The 25,524-nt window shown below is 40.8% G+C and overlaps 1 protein-coding gene across 2 annotated transcripts in view; it reads right to left on the reverse strand.

Annotated features, from left to right (window-relative positions):
- Cttnbp2nl (CTTNBP2 N-terminal like) overlaps positions 1-19,888 on the reverse strand; it is a 48,817-nt gene extending 28,929 nt beyond the window's left edge. The window contains exons 1-3 of one of the 2 annotated variants that reach the window (XM_042674712.1): positions 19,816-19,885; positions 4,306-4,425; positions 302-409 (exon numbers count right to left, since the gene is read on the reverse strand). In XM_042674712.1, the coding sequence (XP_042530646.1) occupies positions 302-400 (99 nt within the window). In that variant the 5' untranslated portion in view covers positions 401-409; positions 4,306-4,425; positions 19,816-19,885. Of the gene's footprint in view, positions 1-301; positions 410-4,305; positions 4,426-19,815 lie in introns of both variants that reach the window. The other variant, XM_042674711.1, reaches the window with a different exon arrangement.
- Positions 19,889-25,524: the final 5,636 nt, after the last annotated feature.

Consider the following 25,524-nt stretch of genomic DNA (forward strand, 5'->3'; position numbering starts at 1 on the left):
ATGGATGTATGTATATGTTTCAGGAAGTAGGTCTCAATAAGTTCTCAAAGGGGTCAGAAAGTGTGCTGAGGCACACTAAACAAAAGGAATCAAGTTCAAAGTCTAGAACCCAGTAGAGACCAAGGCAACAATTTTGAGGGCTGAAGGGTTTCACCAGGCTCCTAAAAATCTCACCACCATATGTAGTTGAATAAAGCAAGTATCAGTATATCCTTCTTCAGCTTCAGCAAGGACTACAGCCATAACCACTGACATAATTTTCAAGACATGTTGATTACTCTCTTTTCTTCTTTTAACATACCTTTAAAGCTTCTATAACAAGATCCCTGGCTTCAAGCTCTCCTTCAAGAATGCTGAAGAGTGTCAGGAGTTCAGGCTTGCTTAGTTTTTCCAGATTCATCTTCAAAGTCTAAAACAAAAATGGTTAACAATCAATCTCTAGAAGACACAGTTAATGTGTTAACTAAGGAAGAGAAGACCAACAATTACAGTATGAAATATTATGCTGGATGACAGTGGCTCACGCCTCTAATCCTATCTACTCAGAAAGCTGATATCTGGAGAATCCTGGTTCAAAAAAGTCCACTAGACTCCAGCTCCAAAATAACTAGCAAAGATCAATTTTCTTTCATCATTTTTCTTGAAAGCATATTTATAAGCAATCCAGGTTTTTGAAGTAATTAGTAACTAAGAAATACTAAGAATTACTTTTCACTAAAACATTACTAGCACATAAAAGATTTCCCAGTTTCAAATAACCTATAGGTAATCCAATTCTAAAACTAAAAACATTCTGGTACCAATTAATTGGAATGAAACTTCAACAAAGATAATAGTTGATGGGAATATAGTGGAGATATTTTTCTTCTACTGTCTTTCAGAGAACTATAACAGAGTATACACACACACACACACACACACACTTTTTTTTTTTAATGTTTTGGTCCAAGACTAGGCTTCAAACTCTGTAACTGATACTTTTGCTCATTGGCATGTTCTCTAATAACTGAGCCACACCTCTAACCCCTTCTTATTTCTTATATAGTAAATTTAACAGGGTGTGTGTGTGTGTGTGTGTGTGTGTGTGTGTGTGTGTGCGCGCGCGCGTGTGCGTGAGTGTGTGTGTTGCCACTGTTAGGGCTTGAACTCAGGGTGACCAGGGCATTTTTCCTTAGCTTTTTCACACAAGGGTGTTACTTTATCACTGAGCCACAGCTCTACTTACAGCTTTTTGCTAGTTACTTGAAGAGTCTTGATGACTTTCCTGCTGGGCTAGCTTCAAACCTCAGATCCTCAGATCTCAGCTTACTGAGTAGCTAGGATTACAGGCATAAGCCATGGGCACTTGGCTCAACTATGCTCTTAAATGATTTTCAGTATATTAATTAGCTAGGCTACTACAAGCTGAATTGACTTAGCTTCACATTTCTATGACAACTGCAGCTCTTGAAATAAGTTAAATGGCAAACTACATGACAAGATTAATTTCTAACAAAATACTCAGCTAGAGAGGCTAGTCTGTTAAATAATCCTTAAAAGATCTTCTGATCAGTCTGTATGGTAGATTGCATTTTGTAAAGGAGAGAAAATACTATTTTCCCTCTCTTGCTTTTTATTATTGTCACTCTCATAATTTTCTTCAATGTGAATCACAACATGAATGGTTCAGATACCCTCCAGTAATTCTTTACTCTTAATAAATTTGAAGGAGCACACACGTGAGTCATTGATCCTGTCTTTGAAGATGTGTAACAAGGTACACTTCAGTGTGTGATTAATGTGCTCCAGGTACACACTGTACAAATCTCTTACCACACAGTGAAATACTGTCAGTGTAACCTCAGTTCTGTTTACTTTCTAGCTGGTGAATTCTAGCAACTACTGAGTCTCACTTTAGAATTAGGGATATATTCAACAGTGACTTACTTTCTGTAGCCATATTAGGGAAGATGGATTTGGATTTTTTTTTTTTTTTGCCAGTCCTGGGGCTTAAACTCAGGGCTTGGACACTGTCCCCAAGCTTCTCTTGCTTAAGTTAGGGCTTTATCACTTGAGCTACAGTACTACTTCCAGCTTTTTCTGAGTAGTTTATTGGAGACAAGAATCTCACAGGCTTTTCTGGCTGGACTGGCTTTGAACTGTGACCCCCCTCAAATCTCAGGCTTCTGAGTAGCTAGAAGTACAGGCATGAGCCATCAGCACCCAGCTGGAAATCTTTTGTACTCAAAGATATCCAGTGCCATTTCAAGAACTAACTCCTGATTTTCAGTTTTCTCACGTGTTGAGGAGACAATGATATCTAAGCTGTACAGATTCTGTGAAGATTGAGTTAATCAATGTAAAGCCCTTACCATCTTGCTGATAACATCTAAAAAATAGTTTAAGAATTTAAAGAAAGGCATCAAAATTGGTAGCAGCCAAAATCGATGATTTTAGAAATAACTTCAGCTGTCCTTGTGTAGTTGAGAACCAACCTCACAGGAAGAAAGGAATGTTGTTCTGCAGTGAGGAATGGTATTTAAAGGAATTTAAAAGTCACATTGATTTATTAGACGAATCCCTCCTAAATAGATTGGTGTTTGTACCGTCCTCAGAGTGAGATTACAAGGCTCTTCCTTCCCATTTTCATGATGTGAGGAAGAATAATAGGCAAGTATTCCATAATTCTAACTTCACAGAGTAAAACAACTGGCCATATAGGCACCCAGGTAGGCAGGTAGGAGTACAGCTAAAAAAATGATATTGGGCTCTTTTATTCAATAACTTTATAGTCAGTAAACATTCTCATTTAGAGATCCACACTTGTGGCTTACAGAAGTAAGTTAATTATGTTTTACGTGGGGTAAAGGAAGCGTAAGGTTTTGGCCTAGCTTTGATTGACACACAGAACAGCTAGCTATACGGCTTTGAGAAAGAAATTTGCCTATTACTCTGGGATTCTTAGTACAAAGAATAAAACAAGTTAAATAATCTCCAAAGACCTTAGTTTCATCCTAAGCTTCTAAGTAATAAGCATTTGTTGGAGAGTATAATCAAATATAAGGGATGGGAGTAGCTCAGTGGGGGCTTGCCTACATGAGAAAGCCCTGGATTTGATCCCCAGCAACACACAACACACACACACACACACACAAACACACATACACGAGCTAAATATAGAGAAAGCTAAATATATATAGAGAGAGCTAAATCAGATTGTGACTAGATCAAAGACTTTGATCTATTATGATAATACACAGCTTCATAAACGTTGATAAAATCTTCAGAGCCACAGCTCAGACCAGAAAAGAAAAAATTCTGAAACTGTTCTGTTAATGATATAAAGAAAATATTTACTTGTTATATTTTTATGCGCAAGTCATTTCTGCACATTTCTTATTTTGTTTCTGACATTTAAACAGGGGATTATTTTAGTACACCAGAGTTAGTAAAATAGAAAATGAAAGAAATATTCATATCTCTGTTCCACATGCAGGATATGGAAGTTAAACCCAAACACACATTTTTAATATCTGGAATGTAATCCATAGCAACTCATTTAGATTTGTGTTTAAATTAAGTGAGTATAACACAAATACTCAAGAGGAAAAAAAGGAGTTGAGTACTGGGGGCTCACTGCTATCATCCTAACTACTTAGGAGACTGAGAGCTGAGAATCAAGGTTTGAAGCCATCCTGAGCAGTAAAGTCTGTGAGTCTGCTATCTCCAGTTCACCTCAAAAAGGACAGAAGTGAAGCTGTGGCTCAAGTAGTCTAGTGCTAGCCTGTAGTCTAGTGCTAGCCTGGAGCACAAAAGCTCAAGGACAGCCAGACACTGGTGGCTTACACCTAGCCATTCAGAAGGTTGAGATCTAAGGATCGAAGTTTGAAGCTACTCCTGGCAGAAAAGTCCTCATGAGACTCTTATCTCCAATTAACCACTCGAAAACTGTTAGTGGCACTATGGCTCAAATGGTATAGTGCTAGCCTTGAGCACAGAGGCTCAAGGACAGCACCCAGGCCCTAAGTTCAAGTCCCACAACCAATCAAACAGAAAAAAAAAAAAAGGTCAAGAATAGTGCCTACACCCTGAGTTCAAGCCCCAAGACAGGCACAAAAAAAGGGGTGTGGGAGTTATTGCTATCTACCTCAAAAGCCATATTCTAGTAACTTTATAAATATTAAAATTTAGCAACTCTTTGCTATACATTTGAGTCTAATCTTCAAATACAGGACATTATAATTAACTTTTATCTGATATATAAAGTGAAATGCCATTACAGTTTAGGGTGGCAATGATATTTTTATGGGTAGGGGTGACACTAACCTGATAGCTGAATCACACTTTAATTCTCAAGTATAAACTCTTCAAATGTCTTCAGTCAAAATTGGGAAAATGGACAGATGTGTTCAAAATGCCATTAACATGGTGAGAAAGTGTTCAATGCTGCAAAAGAAAAACAAATTTAATGTCCATGTGACCACACCATACAACCTGGTAAATCTCATTAATGTCAATTGCTGTAGTAGATAAAGCCTGATAGACAGTGGTTGTTACTGACAAGAAAAAAAAGCCAGTTCTTTATGTTGAAGCAAAATAAGTAGTGAAAAATACAAAGCTAGTGCTGGTGGTTCACTCCTGTAATCCTGGCTACTTAGGAGGCCGACATAGATCTGCAGCTTGTGGTTTGAAGCCATCTTAGGAAAAATCCATGAGGCTTATCTCCAATTAACAGGCAAAAAGTTAGAAGTGGAGCTATGGCTCAAGTGCTAGAGTGCTAGCCTTGAGCAAAGAAGCTAACAGGCAGCATCCAGGTTCTGAGTTCAAGCCCCAAAACCGGCACAAACAAACAAGCAAAACAATCTGAAATCTGACCTCTGTTCTGCAACAATAATTAGAAAAGGTTTGAACTCAGGGCCTGGAGTTCTTTTGCTCAAGGCTAGTGGGCACTCTACTACTTGAGCCACAGTGCCACTTCCAGATTTCTGGTGGTTAATGGGAGATAAGAGTTTCACAGACCATAATCCTCAAATTTCAGCTCCAGAGTAGCTAGGATTACAGGCATGTACCACCAACACCTGGCTACAAACTTTTTTTGAGACAGGGTCTTGCTGTGTATCCTGGGGCAACCTCAAGCACCTGATTCTCCTGACTCAGCCTCCCAAGTGATGACATCTTTTTTATGTTACATCATCTAATGTAATTTCGAAGACTAACTTCTGAATGTCACTATAGGACTTTCTTTCCTGAATTGACAAAAAACAAGACAAACAAACAAAAACCCTATCTGCTTAAGACACCATGACTTAAGCATAATACCCACAATGCATTCAGACAGAAAAATACCAATTATAACTGTTCAACCTGTCAAATTTGTGTAAGGAAAACTGTTATTTCCTTACTTTTTTTTTTGCAAATTATTTATTGTGATTAAGTGATTACATAATTTCACAGTATTGTGGGATAGTGATGTTTAAAGTCATGAACACATGCTTACTTTCATGGGGCAAATTGTCTATCATGGTCTATAAAGTTTCTGAGTTCTATGAGCTTTGGCAATACAGTTATTTCTTCCACACTGGGTGTTATGTACATTTCTTTCCTTTTGCATAGCATCAGCTGTTCCCTTTTTCCCACTCGTTCCCTCCTTCCCATCGCTGCCATTGAGTTGCTTAGTTCCTTTTGATATTTCCTTACTTCTTGATAATCACAAATCAACTTGTGACCAATTTTACTTTGTAAGTCTAAGTATCTCCAGCTGCTTCTTCCCCTGGTTACATCCAAATAGTAAGTATTGAATTATATATAAACCTTTAATGTTTTCCTAGCAGTTTATTAAATTCAAGAAAATTTTTTAAAAAGTGGAGCTGGGTAATATAGCTCATGCAAGACCTTGGGTTCAACCTCCAGTAATGGGCAAGAAAAGAGTGAGAATGGTGGTACATGTCTGTAATACCATTACAAGGAAGCGAAAACAGGAAGATCTGGAATTCCAAGCCAGTCTGTGCTACATAATGAAACCCTGTGTTAGCTGGCAGCTGATGGCTCATGCCTGTAATCCTAGCTACTCAGGAAGCTAAGCTCTGAGATAGTGGTTCAAAGCCAGCAAGGGCAGGAACATCCATGAGACTCTTATTCTAACAAACTACTCAGAAAAAGCCAGAAATTGTGCTGTGGCTCAAGTGGTAGAGCACTAGCCTTGAGTATAAAGAAGCTCAGGGACAGTGCCCCGGCCCCAAGTTCAAGCCCCAAGACTGGCAAAAGAAAAAGAAAAAGAAGGAAAAAAGGAATGCTGTGTTTAAACAAAAAAAAAAAAAGGAGAAAAAAAAACTATCCATCTCTTAATTTAGGAAAGGGTGGGTTTGCATAGTTGTTGTATAACATAAAGATAAACCACTGAATGAACTATTCCAGCAATTCCTACATAAGGCAGAATTATGTGGCCCAGAATTCTCAGGAAAAGACTGTTTTTAACCCAAGTCATTATTAGAAATGACTGTAAGATTTTTGGCATGTCGCATGGTAAAGACTCATTCTCCATTTATTTCTAAATGAGATGTTAACTTGTCATTGTCATCATTCATTACATGACTTTGAAAGACAAGTTCATTTTAGCCAGATGTGCAACTCATTCTTTCCATTAGAGTCTCTCTAACATGCAACTTTCTTTAAGAGTTTACAAACAGATATTTCTGTCTGAGGAATTTCATAGTCTATAAATTTAAGATTAAAAAAAAACACTTGTGGACAAGTTGTCTGGATACATTTTCATACTCTCTGGTATGGCCAGCTGTAGCTATATTAAGTTTTAAAGTTTTTTAAATTAAAAAATATATATAGGGGCTGGGAAGGTGGCTCAGTGGTAAAGTGCTTGCTTTGCATGCATGAGGCCCTGAGTTTGATTCCTCAGCACCAGCAGAAAAAGCCAGAATGGCTCTGTGGCTCAAATGGTAGAGCACTAACCTTAAGCTGGGGGACAGGGCCTAGGCCCAGAGTTCAGGCCCCATGACCACCACCAACAACAAAAAAACAAACCAAAAAAACATATAAATATGTACAAATAAGAAGTTAAACATATTTCAAAACCTGAGAAAAAACCCATATGTGAAACATTTTTAGTTATCAATATATGATTTTAAATGGGCATTGCTCAGCATACCATTTTGTCTACTCATAGGCTACAATCCCACCAAGTTAAGGCCAATGTCCAGGACAACAATCAGAAGAGTTATATGCACATGTGAAAAGAAAAATGTGTGCTCATGGGCAAACATATCCTTCTTAACTGCAGTGCTATTTTTTTCTAGGAAATGCTACTGTTTTTTAGGCTCTGCTTAAAAAAAAAAAGTCAGTACTACTAGGGCTTGAACTACAAGTTCCACTTGCAGCTTTCTGGTGGTCAATTGGAGATTAGAATCTCAATAGATTTTCCTGCCAGGGCTGGCTTTGATCCACAATCCTCATATTTCAGCCTCCTGAGTGGCTAAGATTACATGAAGGAGCTTATAATCTCAGTGCCTGGCAGGACTCTGGGTCATTTTATTTTGGCCTTTTTCCCTCTGGAAAATACCCAAGCTCCATTCATTCTAGTTCTAACTATTCTTCCTTTTTAAAGAAGAACTTCTGCTTTGGAATTTTTTTTTTTTTTTTTGGTCCAGTCATGGGGAATGAACTCAGGCCTGGGCGCTGTCCCTGAGCTCCTCAGCTCAAGACTAGCCCTCTACCACTTGAGCCACAGCGCCACTTCCGGCTTTTTTCTTTTTTCTTATGTGGTGCTGAGGAATCGAACCCAGGGCCTCAGGCATGCAAGGCAAGTGCTTTATTACCGAGCCACCTTCCCAGCCCTGGAATGTTGAATTAACTCTATAGGGTAACAGCTATCATTGCCTTTTTACCATGAAACTGGGTGGCAGAAAAAGAAACACCCCAAACAACTTCTAAAGCCATGTAAGCAATAGGGCAGGGCAGGGTGGAGTGAGTACAAGTCAACTGTTTGTCTAGTATCTGGGTGTGAGTATAATTTTGTGTGGAACTAAAGGTGAGGGTTCTTTTTTCCCAGGTTGTAGGTGACATAAAACATGAAAGAGAGAAAACACTTTTAGGAGCCTTAGGTGGTTCCTCAAAACTCAAAAAAACTATACAAAAATCAATCCATAGTCTTAAAATTCACTTTACTAGATTATTCTAGCAAAACGGAATTAAAAATCACTATTACAAACTTAGATATCAAACAAGCAATTTATACTTTGGCTACAACTAACTCATAATTCAGGCTATTCAGTAAGTTTTTAGTATTAGTAAACAGAAGCAAAGATGAAAAGCAAATTTGTTCCATTTATGCAAAAACTTTCACATACATATAAGCAAACCCCAAATATGGATCAGTTACTTCTTACAACTCTGACTGTAAAACAACAATTTAGACAGTGCTTCTGACAGCTTTCCACTAATACATGGTCTTAAAAACTCAGTGTATGTGGAATAATAAAAGAAAAATCACATTTATAAATACTAAATCTAAATATGGATAAAATGCATTATTATTTTTAAAAATGTATCCAACCTGTATCAGGAGATAGAAGTGTTGATACACTCACTACCTTAACTGTCTGAAAAGAGTTAAGATTCCCCATCTCCTGTCATTTCAGTTTTCAGAAGGATTTTTCATGCTTTGGGGATGAAACAGTAACAATACTCTAAAATGGTCCCTTTCTCCTCTCCTGGCATTTTAGAGTAAGACTAGGGGACTAAACATGATTTTAGGGAATGATTTTCTCACCAAGAAAACATACCTTAAAACTGAGTGCAATGGTATGGATTTTTATTTCAACACACAAGAGGACTGAGTGTTCAAGACAAGGGTTACATAAGGAGACCTATTTCAAAAACAAAAAAATAAACTTGTCTTGGCTACTGTTATTTACAAAAGTCAAAGTAAAAATCAATTTTACTTTACAGATCCTTTATTAAGCAATATAAGCTTCATTACTGATATTTTAAATCAAGCTTTTTCTTTGTTAGGAAGGTAAAAGAAATACTAGACTATTTTTTTTGCTGGTAACCAGTTCAAACTGGGCGGAACACTTGCTCAGCTCACTTGCTCCACTTGAGCCACACCTCTAGCCTAGCTTTTTGTTAGTGAATTTAGAGATGGTGTCGCCAAGGCTTTTCTGTGCAGGTTGGCTTGAAACTATAAACCTCCATATCTCAGTCTCCTCAATAAACAAGAATACAAGTATGAGCCACAGGTGCCCAGCTCAGCTCCCAAATTCTTAGGTTGACATCCTAATTTCTAATACCAGAAGGTGACTGAATTTGGAGAAAAACGTCTTTAAGAAAAAATTAAGTTGAAATGAACTCATTACAGTGGGCCCCAGTTCAATATGACTGGAGATCTTTTAACAGGAAATCTGGGTCAGGGTAAAACAATGAGAAGATACAGGGGAAAGTTTTCTATAAGCCAAGGACAAAAGTCTTGGAAAAACAAGAACAAAAACAAAACCACAACCAACCCCATCAACATATTGGTCTTAGATTTCTGTACAAAATTTAAGAAAAGACTGTAAGAAAATACATGTCTGTTATTTAAGCCACCTTGTCTGTTGTACTTAAAATCCACAACTAAGCAAGATAATTTATTTCGGTTACCACTGCATTAACTCTTTTTGGGGGGCGGGGAGGGAGATTGAGGGTGGAGGGTTGGTCGTGGGGCTTGAACTCAATGCCTGGGTACTGTCCCTGACCAATTTTGCTCGAAGCTGCACTCTACCACTTTAAGCCACAGCTTTACTTCTGGCTTTCTGGAGATAAGAGTCTCACAGACTTTCCTGCCTGGGCTGGCTTTGAACCATGATCCTCAGCTTGAGTGTCCTCAGATTGAGTAGATAGGATTACAGGCATAAACTACCAGCACCCAGATTACTTTATTACTTTAAAGAACATTAAAACTAGATCTAAGCCTTGCCTTACCATGAGCACCACAACATCTAATTTCTCAGAATGTCTTAGTTTATCATCTTTTTATAGACAACATTATATAAAGCAGAATGGTTTGGACAGATTTTTAGAGACTGAATTTCAGGATCCTTTGAGGAAGGATACTTTGTGCAATTCTGAAATAGGAACAGTACACTTACGAAGAAATTACAGTGGTGGCACTCAAGATTACAGTGGGAGTAGGTTTCAAAAGACCAGCTCTGCAGTTATGCTAATGTTCAAGGTTAATATTTATAATACTGTAGTACTTTATTCAGATATACAATACTTGGTGTCAGTGGTTTATGCAATCCTAGCTACTCAGGAAGCTGCTATCTGAGGGCTGCAGTTCAAAGCCAACCTAGGCAGGAAGCTCTAGAGACTTTATCTCCAATTAAGCACCAAAAAAGCTGGAAGTGGAGCTGTGGTTCAAGTGATAGAGTGTGCCAGACTTGAGCTAAAAAGTTCAGGAACAGTACTCAGGACCTGAGTTCAAGTCCCAGGACTTGCTTGCTTGATTGATTGCGCGCGCGCGCACGCACACACACACACACACACACACACACACACACACACCACACACACACACACACACACACACACACACACACACACACACACACACACACACACACACACACACACCATATTCTATTTAAAGCAGATTCTAGGATATTAGACTTTCTGGATTTATGCACAATACAAAAGTGAGTAATGAGAGCATTAATCACATTTCTATAACATAATTTTCCAAGAAAAAACAATAATAGTATTAGTAATGGAAAAGAAAAATATTTATTTAACTAAAAATTATTGTATGCCAAGCAGTATTCTAAATATGGCTAATCCTCACAAAAACCACCTTAGGTACTGTCATAATCAACAAATTTGTCATTACTACCATCCTCACTTATGAGCCAACCAAGCTGAGACACAGGCTAAAAAACTTGACTAAGGTCTCATTACTAGTACATAGTAGAATGGGATTTGAACCCAGGTAAATTGACAACTCCTCCAAAGGTTTCCTCAGTAGCTGCTACTGAAGGCTGATCTCAATTTATCAGCTTTAGGAATAGTGTGACATAACCAGACAGCTAAAATGTGATTGGAAAAGGTAGAAGGGACCTCAGAAATAATCTAATCCAGCATTCACAATTTACAAACCAGTACTGAGTATGTAACTACAGAACTTACTCTATATAGGTTCAGTACTCAACATGTTTGTCTTGTTTTTTAGGATTCAGTTTAATCTACTTTCTGAGATACCATGACAAGTATCAAGTTTTTGTTTTGCTTTATTTTAAGCCTCACCCATCCTCTCTGTGCCCTAGTACACACTTCTTTCTCACATTGTTTTCATTGTATGGTGCCAGCAAAATTCATATGAATATTGAAGAGAAGGAAGTAGTCTTCTCATAAACATTTAAACATCTCTCCCTTCACAAGGACATTAGTACAAAGCTATTAAAAACAATCCGTCTACCAGGAGATACGTTTCCAAAATTCTCACTGAGAATATTCTTGAGAATATGTGTAAGACCAAACAAGAATGAGTTGAACTATTAAGAATAAAAACTAGGGCTCGGAATGTGGCTTAGTAGTAGAGTGCTTGCCAAGCACACATGAAGCCCTGGGTTCAATTCCCCATTATCACATAAACAAAAAAAGCCAGAAGTGGCACTGTGGCTCAAGTGGTAGAATGTTAGCCTTGAGCAAAAGAAGCTCAGGGACCCTGAGTTCAAGCCCCAGGACTGGCAAAACAAAATAAGACAAAACAAAAACGAATAAGTTTCACATTTCTTAGAAGAAAAAAATTATCTTCTAATACAGCATACTAATAAGTTCAAATTATTTCAACATTTGTTAGTTAGCTTTAAATTATAAAGTGACTTCAACTGTCCATATCATCTATCTATCAAGCCCCTAAAATTTTGTTTTTTGGAAATAAAGCTACTACAAGGAAGGAACAATAACATTTTATTTTCAATAAAATGATTCATGAGCCACAATTCTAGAGGCAGTCTGGATGCAAAAAACCATTCAAATGCTAATAATGTAGGATGAAGTCATGGGCTCCACTGGGATACCAAACTAGGAAGAAACTCCACAATTGAGTATCATGGAGATTAACCATATAACAGTAAAAGTACCTATCAAAAGCTTCTAACAAATATATAACACGTAATATATAACAGGTGATGTAGTTTTGCCAATCTGATTTAAAAAAACTTTAACAATTTGTTATCAGTTGAATGTTACCAACAAACATTGCCATTGTTCTTGATCCAAGATTTTCAGGAACAATTATTTTCCAGAGACATAGTATATTTTACATGGATTTTGGAGTCTGAAAGGTCCAGGTTTCTATCCTAGTTCTACTACTTCATATAGTTCCTGGATCCATATAATCTCTAAGCTTTAGGTGTGCACCTGTAAAATAGTGGTAACAATAAATACTCTTCTAAGAGCTTGGGTGGTTTAAATGAGTTAGTGACTGACTGTGACTAGTCAGCTATCTATCTCATTTCTGATCCTTGATAAACACCCATTTAATTTCATCTGGAAGTATAATAAAGTTGTCTCTCCACCAAAGGAGCATCACTGTCTATCACAGTGTCTAATTTACGAATAAAAACAAATTTACTCCTTCTGACTTGGCAGGTTCATCTGCTACTGGGAGGAGGAGATGGCCTGGCTAGTTCATGAGAAAATCAGAGTAGGGACGTGTTCAACACATGTCCAAACTAATGATATGTCACATTATTTGGGAAAAGGTAAGCACATCTTCCTCCCCCACCAAAAAAAAAAAAAAAAGCACACTAGCCTTTTGTGCCTTAGGCAATGTAAATGAGAAGCATGTCTTTGCTCCAACTTTTTACAAAATTTAATCGAGTCACAATTTCAACTTGTAAATAACTGAAAGTAGATTCTTCTATGGCTTTTATATCAAATTAAATGCACACTGAGTATGTATCTACATTTGTAAGTCAGGAGCAGTTATCACATTGTTTTATCAGTTCATCTTACATATTTCTTTTTCTTTTTGCAGTGTTGGGAATCAAACCCAGGACCTCAGGCTAACTAAGCAAGTGCTCTACCACTAAGCTACAGCACGATAGCCCTAATATACCTGTTTTCTTTTTTTGCGGGTCTTGGGGCTTGAACTCAGGGCCTGGGCACTGTCCATTAGCTGCTTTTGCCCAAGGCCAGTGCTCTACCACTTGAGCCACTGTGCCACTTCCAGCCCTTTCTGTTTATGTGGTGCTAAGGAATTGACACATCTGTTTTCTATCTCACAAAACTCCAAACTACTCTGGACAACTACTCCATCTATTCAACTTGAAAACACTAAGCACCTAGCAGATCTTGGTTCAAAATGTTAACACCAAAACAGTTTTAGGAGAGTTATGGCTCAGATAACAGTAATTAACTTGACAGAAGAGAAAAGAAGCAGAAAGAACAATTGAAAGATATAGATTGGTGTAAGGCAAAATGTGTGAAACAGAATGGTGGCAGTAAGAATGGAAAAGACAGATGCAAAACACACTGTACAGAAAGAATTTACTTATAATAATCTAATGACTGAATTCATTCAGGAAGGTTAAGAGGAAAAATAAGACTAGATTAGCTCAAGTTTTGAGGCTGGATGACTAGACAGACTGATGATGCCATCCACAGAAACAGATGTTATAGAAAAGGAACTTATTGGGGGAAATGATGACTGTGATGTGAGACATGCTGAATGAGAAGTAATTAAACCCCCAAGAGGAGCAAGTGAGAGACCGCTAGTGAGGGAAGGGCCAAAGGCTTAGAAGTGAATAAGTCTTTGGAGTTGGAGCCTTTTAAAGAAAATCTCAGCCAGCTGCAGTGGCTCATGCCAATAATCCCGGATTAAGAGGAGGCAGAAACTGGAAGGATAATGTTTAGAGGCCAGTCCATGCCCCCCCCCCCAAAAAAAGACCCCAATTTCAAACAACAGCTCAGCAATGGTGACAGGCATCTGCCATCTTAATAACATGAGAAGAGTAAATAGGAGGATTCAGCCCAGCCCAAGTGTAAACACAAAACCTTATCTTCAAAATAAGGAAAGAAAAGGCTGGGGACATAGCATAGCTCAAGTGGCAGAATTTGTGCTTAGTAAAAACAAGACCTTGAGTTCAACCCCTATTGCCACCACAAAAGAAAAAAGAACTAAAAAACTTCTCTGTCTCTTCAATTTAAGGACTAGAGACAATATGATAAAGCTAGTATAATACACTAGACCAGACCACATTTTGGTCATCAAATATTGTTACTTTTAGCACCTAGTACAACAGAAAAAGGAAATTGGCATAATTAGCTGTAAAGTACAACCTCTCTCAAGTAAGCCAGGGCTTTTGTCTTTTTCCTTCCACTTACCAGTTTTCCTTCATTCTTCTCTTTCGTGTCTTGCAATTCCTACCTCTTCTTAAAACAATTTACACTGCTTTTCTCCTCTGCTCTTTTCTGGCTCTCACCTTTCTATGGTAACAATCCGCCTTTCCAACCAGCACATTTCAACATAGCCTTTTCCCACAGCTCTACACGCAGAATCTACGCAGATGCTCTTGAGGCTCAGGATCAGGAGTCCTTTCTTGTCTGCACCCCCATTATCTTGTATTCCCCCATTTATCCTGTCCAGATTCTATTAAGCTTAGAAGCAGTTATGGGTTCTGGTCTTTAAACTCAGTAACAATTAAGGATAACATTATTTGTGGTTCTAGAAAGGGATTCAGCCAGTAGCAAAGGACACATTGAGAATAGAAGTTTTGGCTTTGAATCTGAAGTACGGTTTGGATATACTTGGCAGGGAGGAACCATATTATTCTCTTCTACAATGCCTGTTTGAAGTTATGTATTCATTCTATAAACTCCTGTCCTAACCATCCCTCACCTTCACTCTTAACTCCCCTATCCATAATTTCTTCTCATCTCAGCAGGCTGTCCCGGTAATTAATTGCACTTTACTTTTAACAACAGTCACTTGAACAAAAGTTAAACAAGAAAATCCCCTAAATCACAAAGAAGGTACAACCCTGCAAAGCAATCAAGACTATGTACTGATATTTAGGGTGTCAGCATACAACAGAGAGTGGAATAGCTAGTAATTCAGAAATAGGACATCATCAGCTGGCTCTGTCTTTTGCTTTTCTTTTCCCTCAGGCAAAAAAAAATTCTAGAAATGTAATTTATATAACAAAATCGTTAAACACATATACTCTAAGACACACACACATACACACACACTCCTAATAATCTTTGACTCAGATGTTTGAAAATCATGAAATATGCAAGCTTTGTTTCATTTAACTTAGATGCTTTAGTTATATATTGGTAAGTCAAACTATAATCAGGCACTACTTCACCTTTAGCTAAAATGCTAAAGTAGTAGCATATTACATCTCTTCTTTCTGCCCCTCCTTATCTTTTTCTTCTCTCCCTCCCCTTCTTTTTCACACACAAATACAGTCTGACCCAAGCTGGCCTTGAATTCTCAATCGTGCTTCAGTGCTGGGAATACAGCACTTACTAATTTAACACAGCACTAATTTCTTTTTTTTTTTTTTTTTTTAATTTAATTTTATTTTATTTGAGAACATACTGTACAGAGGGGTTACAATTACATGGGCAGGATAATGCATACATTTCTTACCAAGCATTGCAGCCTCCTCCTTTGTTTACCCTTCACCTCCCTTCCCAGCCTCCCCCCTCCCTCCCACCCAATCATACCCCCCCTCCCCCCCCCCCCCCCCCCCCCCCCCCCCGACATTGTAAAGCTGGTTTTGACATGACATTTTGTACTTCTCATTGTTGCAACAGGTCCACCTGAATCCTTAAACGACTTGTTTGTCCCCATCTCCTCCACATGTTATACTGACATCAAATATAGTGAAAGCGGGAGTTACACTGTGGGGGAGGGACATACAAAGCAACAAAGAGATAATATTATAAATGCGTTAGAAACACAACAGCACTAATTTCTTTAACGCATAAGTGCTAATAACTATGAAAATAATAAATCCATTATGGGCTGGGAATGTGACTTAGTGGTAGAGTGCTTGCCTAGCATGCATGAAGCCCTGGTGTAGATTCTCAGTACCACATACATAGAAAAAGCCAGAAGTGACACTGTGGCTCAAGTGGTAGAGTGCTAGCCCTAAGCAAAAGAAGCTCAGGGACAGTGCCCAGGCCCTGCTTTCAAGCTCCAGGACTGGAAAAAAAAAGGTAATAATAAATACTATCAATCATTGAGTGTTACGTTACATATATTCAGACACTTTGAGTTCATGCAATCCTTTAAAACAAATGGTCCTCTAAGCTATTTCTACCTTACAGATGAAAACAACAACAACAACAACAACAACAACAAGGTCTAATGAAGTTAGAAAGTGTGTTCTTGCCCTGCAGGTTGGCAAGGTGAAAAAAGGTAGTAGAGATTTGAAGTCTGTGCTTTAAATAACCACACTCTATATACCTTTGTGATAAATCATTTTCTCACTCAAAAGCTTTGAACTGAAAGTTGGAACTTGGTTTTTAGTTACCAGCTGAAAACATGCAGGAATTAATAGTGGCCTCTATAAACAGGCTGAAAATCCTGGTGGAGGGAGAGTGGAAGGGAAGGAGAAAAGAAAGATAAAGAAAAGCTAGCAGTGTGGCTCAAGTGATAGAGCCTGCAGGATTAAGGCCCTGAGTTCAAACCCAGGTAACTGTCTAAATAAATAAGCACACAACAAAAATAGGGTCATTTCTGGGGGGTCAACTGTTATACACTGGACAAATTTCCTCTCAGAAAAAAGTTTCTGTTTTTAATCTCATGCCACTAAACACCAGTTTAATCTCAACCCTGAGAAACACCATTCTACTCCATTCCCCAAAATCAAGAACTCAAACTCTGTACAGCAATTTAACTGGTAGCACATTTGTAAATGTGGCTCTGACAAAACACAAATACTGTACATTATAGCAAATCAGTCTTTATCAGTCTGTATGATTACTGTTAGGAGCCCAATTCTGTATGTAGTATTAGCTTAAAAGCACAGATTCAGAATTAGGGTTGTGGCTCAGTGTTAAGAGCATTTGCCTGCCTACCAGATAAGTGGACCTGGGTTCAATCTTTAACACAGAAGAAAAACAAAAGAGCAAAGTATAAAAGCAACTAAAAATACATTTAAAAAATTCCAGCCAGGGGCCGGTGGCTCATGTCTATACTAGCTACTCAGAAGGCTGAGATGTGAGAATCATGGATCAAAGCCAGCTCAAGCAGGAAAGTCACGAGACTATCTCTAATGAGCAAAAAGCCCAGAAGTGGAACTGTGGTTCAAGTGGTAGAATATTAGTCATAAGGAACGAGAGAAAAAAAAAAAAAAAAAGCTCAGGGACAGTGCCCTGGACCTGAGTCTCAGGACTAGCACATACAAATAGTCAAAATCCAAAGTAGATCAGTAGTGTGTAAAAACCAAACACTCAGAAACTAAAACAAAAATCAACAGTTCCTAGTATGGTCTTCTAAATTTACTTTATTCCTATCAGGTCAAACTCTTAGAAATATTAAACCCTAAAATAACTACTATTGATGTTTATAAGTCTGGTTCAAATTTCATGACAGCAAAATGGTATTATCTAAGCAGCAGGTATTTTCTTATAGAAAATTTTAGTTTTTTAGTCACTTAAGATACTTTGGTTTCATAGGCAGGGATTCATGACATCTCAAACTTCATGAGATATGTTGACTGGATACATAAAAACCCTGTTCATACAATGCTTTTCTTCATCAAACATGACCAGAAACGCATTAAGAAAGTTAGAAAAAAACATTTCCAAGATCCAAAGAAAGGTGTATCAAACATATCTTGCTTATTGTGCCACATAATCAAAGAACATCAGTTGCTTTTTCTCTCTGTTTATGAGAGCCCTTGCAATCCACCACTACTTTGGTTTCCTTAGTCCTTACCTCAGTTTATTTTTTGTTCTCCACTCATGTAATAGGATATATCTTTTGGGGATTTCCTGTTCTGCTTTTAGATTTTTCGGCTGTTCCTGGGGGCCCCATGTCTTACCCTCATATGGCAATAAACTTTGTGTGCTACAGAGACCAGTTTCTTCTTTGTGCCTCCTCAGTAGAGATCTGGAAACAATCACTGAGTAGTATATATGTGAGTACACAGTGGCTCCAAACCCTGGCCCCTAACTATTCAAAAATAGTTACCTCCAGGAAGTCTATCTTTAGGAAGTATAATCAGGAAAGTAAAAGACAACAGCCACTACAATCACCTCTGTGATCCCAACTCTTTGCATCTCAATGCTATCAGCTTTGGTTATAAACAGTAGTGAGATAAGACGAGGTTAAAAGCTAAAGAAACAAAGCTAAAAAAGATGGCAAATTTTAATTCTAGGGATAGGTCATTAAGTGCTAGCAATAGACCCTTTACTGGGGATTCAATGACTTCAACACTAGGTCAAAAATCAATACTAAGGCTAATTTAACAAAATACTTATGAATACACAACCGAGACTTTTTTAAGTCATACATATGAATAGCTAGAGTTTGGCCATGCCTTTATTCAAAGATTTAAAGCTTGTTCTTATTTTCATACTGCAAATCTTCACAGATGACAAGTGGTGTTTAAAATTAATTAATGTTATTTATTCCTATTACCAATATTTATTAGTTTCCCTGGGGGTAACTATAAAGAGGGGCTAGGCTACAGTTCTAACCAAAGGCCACAGGACCAGCTTAATCATAAACCTAGCCAAACGAACCTGAATTTTCTTCCAACAGTTCCTGCCTTTTGTTTCAACCAGCCGCAGTACACCTTCAAGGTTAACTGCCGTCTCCTCCAGCAACAGACCATCCCACTCCAAAGGATGAGGTACTGATTCTCGCTAGAAGGCTATTTACTTAGCTACACGGGTTCATAGGAAAAACATGCTGTTATTCATTGACTGCCAAGCAAGATGGGCTTCATTTCTACCCACACCAGGCCAACTGCAGGAATCCAACACACCCACCTCACCGCGGAACACGAGGACAGCTTTTCCTAAAGTTCCGAGGAGAAGAAATGGGGTGAACAGCAGAGGCAAAACGAAAACTCAAACCTAAAAACACAAACAAACGCCCACAGCCTTCCGAACCTGGATTCTAACCAGGAATCGGTAGAAATGAGAAGGTACAAAGGGTGAGGAGAGAGGGGCGGTTGGGCGACTTCTCCCTCCTCCGGAGTAGGCAAAGTCCTGAGGCCAGGCAGCTCGGACCCCCGCGCCCCGGAGCCCGGAGGGCCGGGGGGATCCGCGGGAGCGAGGCCGGGCATCAAGGCGTGGGGGCGGGGAGGAGGCGGAGGAGGGGGCCCGTCTCGCCTTGAGAAGGTGCCGGCTTACGTCGGGTCCGTGGATTTTTGCTTCGCCCCCTCCCTCCTTTTACACACTTACACACACCCCAAACACTAACGCTCGTCTTATCGTGTGGAAAAATCTAGCTCTGTCCCAGCCCAGCGAGCAGGGCAGGTGTAGGGAGGGGTGCCTCCCCGGGCCACAAAATGCGGCAGTGGGGAGAACGGGAACCCGTCAGCCCTCCGCGGAGGCCGAGGCGCCGGGGAGCGGGCAGCGGCGGCAGGGGAGCCGCCGCCGAGGAGCTGGGGTCGGGCGGGGGACAATGAACTGCTGCGAGGACCCCGAAGGATGCGGAGCCGACTCCGCGGGGAATCACCGTGGGGGAGGAGACGGCCCCGCCCCCTCGGGGACCGGCTCGGCGGCCGTCAGAACGAAGGCGGGAGGGTATCGCCGCTCGCGCCCCGGCTATTTTTCTCTCGAAACCCCGGTCTTGTAGCCACCGCCAGCGGCTCCTACCTTTCCGTGGTTCTCGGGGATCCGCTCCCAAGCCGCCTCCGCCAACCCGCTCCCCATCCACAGCCTCTCGAGGCCCCGCCCCCTCAGCCGCCGGCGGCAGCATTGACATTCACCAGGGCCAATCATTGACTCGTCTCGGCAGTGCCGGCACCAATCCGTACCGACAGGAGGCGGGGCTTCTCCAATGTCATTCAGGCTCCTCCCGGAGCCTCAGGATCCCTTTTGTTTGGAGAGAGCCAGGCTGGGATTGAGTTTGCGTCACTTCCGGAGGAAGCGCCCTCCTGCGGCCGAGGCTCGAAGGTGGGCTTGCACACTTCACCCAGGCTCTGCAACTTTCCGTCTCCTTGGAGGTTATGGGCCCGGGCGTGTGGTGCGAGGCTTATTGACTTCATAAGCTTAGGAATGGCGGACTTCTGGTGACCTGCCTGACTAGGATTTTTATTAAAAAGTGCCAATAAATAAAGTGAGTTTGGGTGTCTGCTTTAGACGGAGCTGCTGGGAGCTTGGTAACCTGACTTCCTTGCGCCCCCTTTTTCCTGAATCTGCTTGTAGGTGTGGGGCGGGAAGCAAAGGCGCAAATGGAGCAGCTCCTGGAGACATCCACTGTGCATTTCCTGCGGAGAGGGGGAGGCCTGCCCTGCAGCCCCAGGGGCAGAAACAGAACAGCATCCCCGAGGGCCTAGACCCTGTGAACCTACCCTCCAGGCAGAAATCAAATACTACAGTTGCCAGCCACTGGGGGCTCAGCCCTGTAATCCCACCAGCCCAGGAGGCTGGGGGCTGAGGATCACCGTTTGAAGCCAATCCAGGCTGGAAACTCTGCGAGACTCTTACCTTCAGTTAACCAGCCAAAACCTGGAGATGAGGTATGATTCAAGTGGTAGAGCACCATCCTTGAGTGAAAAAGCGAAGGGAGAGCACTAGGTCCTGAGTTCAAGACCCAGTACACACACACACACACACACACACACACACACACACACACATTTGTAACCTGGACCTCCAGTAGCTATTTAGCTTCTTCGGAGGATCCCAATCTGAGGATCACAGTTCCAAGCTAGGTTGGGCAGGAAAGTCTTATCTCCAATTAAACACCAAAAAAATTAGCAGCGGAGCTATGGTTCAAATGGTAGAGCACTAGCCTTGAGAGAAAAAATAAAAACCTGAGTTCAAGTCTCAGAAGTGGCACATTAAAGAATTTACAAATTTGGGCTGGGAATGTGGCTTAGTGGTAGCGTGCTTGCCTCACACACTTGAAGCCGTGGGTTCAATTCCTCAGTACCCCATACGCAGAAAAAGCCAGAAGTGGCTCTGTCGCTCAAGTGATAGAGTGCTGTATTAAGCAAAAGAAGCTCAAGGACAGTGTTCAGGCCCTGAGTTCAAGCCCCAGGACTGGCACCCACAAAATTAACAAATTTGTCTACATTATGCGTGCCAGTTGAGGGACTTTTGCGGGGAGCTTGACTCCATTAACATGTGGGACTCCTATGTTTGTAAAAGAACAGTTGGATAAAAGAAATGCCTTCCTGACAATTTTTTGGGTGATAGCAAACAGTAGCCAGGACCAAATAATGCAGAATAAAGATGTATCTCAAGCTGGATCCTTACCTGAGACCAGCGCTTTTGGTTTCTTTTCCCACAGGCTGTGCTTCCCTAAATTCACAAACACCACATGGCTTTTAAATAAAATATGATAAATACATGGAGGGCAAATATTTATAATGCACACGTAATGTGTTACTTTTTTTTTTTTTTTTGCCAGTCCTGGGGCTTGAACTCAGGGCCTGGACACTGTCCTTGAGCTTCTTTTGATTAAGGCTAGCACTCTACCACTTGAGCCATAGCACCACTTGCAGCTTTTTCTGTTTATGTGGTGCTGAGGAATTGAACCCAGGGCTTCATGCATGCTAGGCAAGCACTCCACCACTAAGACAAATTCCCAGCCCCATGTATTACTTTGAATACATTAATCCCAATCTTCACAGACATTACTAGCAAGATAGTATTTGTCAGGCCGCTGGAGGGAAAAGGCTGCAGAGAAAAGCCACTTCCAACTGAGGAAGGCCACCTCCTTATTAAAAACATCTGACTCACCCATTCTCAAGAAGGCTCAAACTGGCAAAACAAGCTACATGCTAATAGTACCCCTCCCCACCCCCATTAAAAGTTCTGCTTTTACCCCACCTATAAAAACCCTGCTTGAAGGCTGGGAAGGTTGCTCAGTGGTAGAGTGCTTGCCTTGCATGCATGAGGTCCTGGGTTCCATTCCTCAGCACCACATAAGCAGAAAAAGCCGGAAGCGGCGCTGTGGCTCAAGTGGTAGTGCACTAGCCTTGAGCTGAAGAGCTGAGGGACAGTCCTTAGGCCCAGGGTTCAAGCCCCACAATCACAAAAAAAAAAAAGAAATAAGAAAACCCTGCTTCAATTAAACTTAGCACAACCTCTCTGATCTGGACCAGGGAGTTCACCCATCAGCGTACCCAATGAAATTTTCCTTTACCACCTTTACCTCTTTTTGTGTAGTCTTTTCTTGCCTAAAACCTTACAGTATTAGGACTAGCCCTCACAGAGGCAAACACAGGTCTCAAGGCAGATGCAGTTTACAGGTTGGTGGGAGATGGCAGACCATGTATTTATGGCTTGAAGGCAATAAAGCAGTATTTTTTTTTAAATGTTGCCACTGTATCATGTTGCTTCATATAACAATAGTCTACAGTATGGATTGAAAAATCTATCACACTTTAAAAGAGTCATCAGAATGTCAAATGAAGATAAAGATTCAGAGAAATCAGGTGAAGTCACAGAGTTAGTGTATGTGTATGCACATGTGTAGTTCCAAGTCAGATCCCGATGGCTTAGGCCTATAACCTAGCTACTCAGAATGCTGGGAACGGAAAATCATGATTTGAAGCCAGCTCAGGCAGACAAATCGGAGAGATTCTTAGCTCCAATTAACCTGCAGAAAGCTGGAACTGGAGATGTGGCTCAAGTGGTAGCACACCAGCCATTCGTGAAAAAACCTAGTGAGAATGAGAGACCCAGAGTTCAAGCCCAGTATTGGACCCCCTACAAAAAAAAAGCACCTGCCCAACCTACAGCTTCAAACCCCCACAATATGCTGCTCATATCACATACTGGCTCTCAAAAGGAGGATGAGCTAGAAAAGGGACATGGGTAGCTATAAAACCCGCCTTAAGAAAATGACTTGTGTTGGGGCTGGGAAGGTGGCTCAGTGGTAGAGCGCTTGCCTTGCGTGCCTGAGGCCCTGGGTTCGATTCCTCAGCACCACATAAGCAAAAAGGAAAAAAGCCGGAAGTGGCGCTGTGGCTCAAGTGGTAGAGCGCTAGCCTTGAGCTGAACTGCTGAGGGACAGCGCCCAGGCCCAGAGTTCAGGCCCCATGACCGGACCCCCCCCCCCCAAAAAAAAAGAAAATGTCTTGTGGCCTGGGAATGTGGCTTAGTGGTAGAGTGCTTGCTTTGCATGCATGAAGCCCTGGGTGTGATTCCTCAGTACCACATAAACAGAAAAAGCTGGAGATGGCTCAGTGATTCAAGTGGTAGAGTCCTAGTCTTGCTCAAGGATAGTGCCCAGAACGTACATTCAAGCCCCAGGACTGTGAAAGAAAGGAAGAAAGGAAGGAAGGAAGGAAAGAAGGAAGGAAGGAAGGAAAGAGCTAGTTCCATGTCCATGACTCACCCTTTGACTGTGGGCTTCAGAGGGTCATTTCTACAGTATGTATGAAGGATAGGGAGACTGGGGTGCTAAGGTGCTCCACAGCAGCTCACATGGTTTGGAGTAATGACATAGGACACAGAACTCAAGGTAGGGCTTCGTGAGACCATATAAAAGAGTTTCACAATAGGTGCTTATTATAAACTAGCAACACAGAATCTCTTAAATGACTAAAAACACACAATGAGTGCTGGAAAGGCCCACCAACTTGTAAAACTCCCATTTCCTCTTCCTCCCTTTTGCTTTGGCTTTGGGTGTGCAATGAGGAAGTGCCTCATTGCCTGACAATGAGGCAGATGTGGGACAACAGGCTATTTTTCTGCTGGCATGTGAGTCACTCTAAGGTTTATTCTAGTGAATCAGCTTCTCCCTCCTCCACTTCCCTCCCTTCTAGAGCTCTTAATCCACCACCCCACATTGTACTCCAAAGCTGACCTGGTGAGTGCCATACCCAGTGGCCTACTTCCTTTATGGCTTCCTTAGGCAACTTATCTGACTCCCCAGGTTCTCTTCTGCCCATTTCTGAGCTAGTTGGGAAGCATTCGACAGGCATGACATCATCCTAACTGTAGGATTCAGATTCCAGAGAGTGTTTGTTTTCCTTTGAATGTGTCACCCCCAAAGGTAATGAGCAAGCTGCTAACCTTCAGGCTATAGCAGTGGAGGCCAGTTCTGGGGTCCTGTCATTCTTCAATTTATAAAACTTGTAAATCAATTTAGAGTTTTGACACATTGAAGTAAAATATGAGCTCGTAAGAGTAAATACATATGCATATGTATATGTATAATTTGCACTAGTCTTGAGGCTTGAACTCAGGACCTAGGAGCTGTCCCTGAGCTGTTTTGCCCAAAGGTAGCCTTCGACCACTTGAACCACAGCCCCACTTCCTGCTTATTGGTAGTTCATGGGAGATAAGAGTTTTACAGACTTTATTGTCCTAGCTGGCTTTGAACTGCAAATCTTAGATCTCAGCAGGTAAAATAGGTAAGATTACAGGTGTGAGGGAGCCTCCAGAGCCTGGACTGTTCTTTAGCTTTTTCACTCAGGGCTGAGCCACAGCTCTACTTCCAGCTTCTTATTAGTTAATTGGATGCAAGAATCTCATGTATTTTCTTCTTGAGGATGGTATCCTCAGAGCTCAGCTTCTTGAGTAGCTAGAATTATAGTTGTGAGCCATCAGTGCCTATCTTCTCTGTAATTTTAAAAACACAAAACTTGTGCTCCAGCCTTCTGAGTAGCTGGGTTTATAGGTACCTACCACCATGCTAAGTGACATCATCTTTACTATTACATCAGCAAAGATCCTATTTCCATATAATTCCACATTACAAGGTCATAGGTAGATATGAATTTTGAGGGGATACCATTCATAACTCAGTATACAAACAGGATTGACAAAGAAATCTCCCCATTTGGGCTGGGAAGGTGGCTCAGTGGTAGAGAGCTTGCCTTGCATGCATGAGGCCCTGGGTTCGATTCCTCAGCACTGCATAAGCAGAAAAAAAAAAGCTGGAAGTGGTGCTATGGCTCAAGTGGTAGAGTGCTAGCCTTGAGCTGAAAAGCTGAGGGACAGCACCCAGGCCCAGAGTTCAGGCCCATGACCAGACCCTCACCCCCCCCCCAAAAAAAGAAATCTCCCTATTTAACTCTATCAGTGGAAAATGTCATGAAAATAATGAACTAATGCCTAAAAACCCTATCAGTCTATGCTTATAAAATAATTATCCACACTACATGCATTTATTGTAATATGATGTGACCAGCATCATGTTAATGACACATGACATCTCTTTATCCTTGAATGAATCTCTTGGGATAAATGTAAATATTCCCATTTTACTGACTTGGCAGTCAAGGCACAAAGAGTCCATTACATATGGGACTCCTGAGTGATGAGTATAGATGTAATTAGATCTGATTCAAAATGCACCCTGATACTTCCTCTGCTCTACTCCGTGCCATGTTCAATAGGTTA

The sequence above is a fragment of the Dipodomys spectabilis genome, unplaced genomic scaffold (genome assembly GCF_019054845.1).
Source record: "Dipodomys spectabilis isolate Male_0828 unplaced genomic scaffold, ASM1905484v1 ptg000002l, whole genome shotgun sequence".
Taxonomy (NCBI): Eukaryota; Metazoa; Chordata; class Mammalia; order Rodentia; family Heteromyidae; genus Dipodomys; species Dipodomys spectabilis.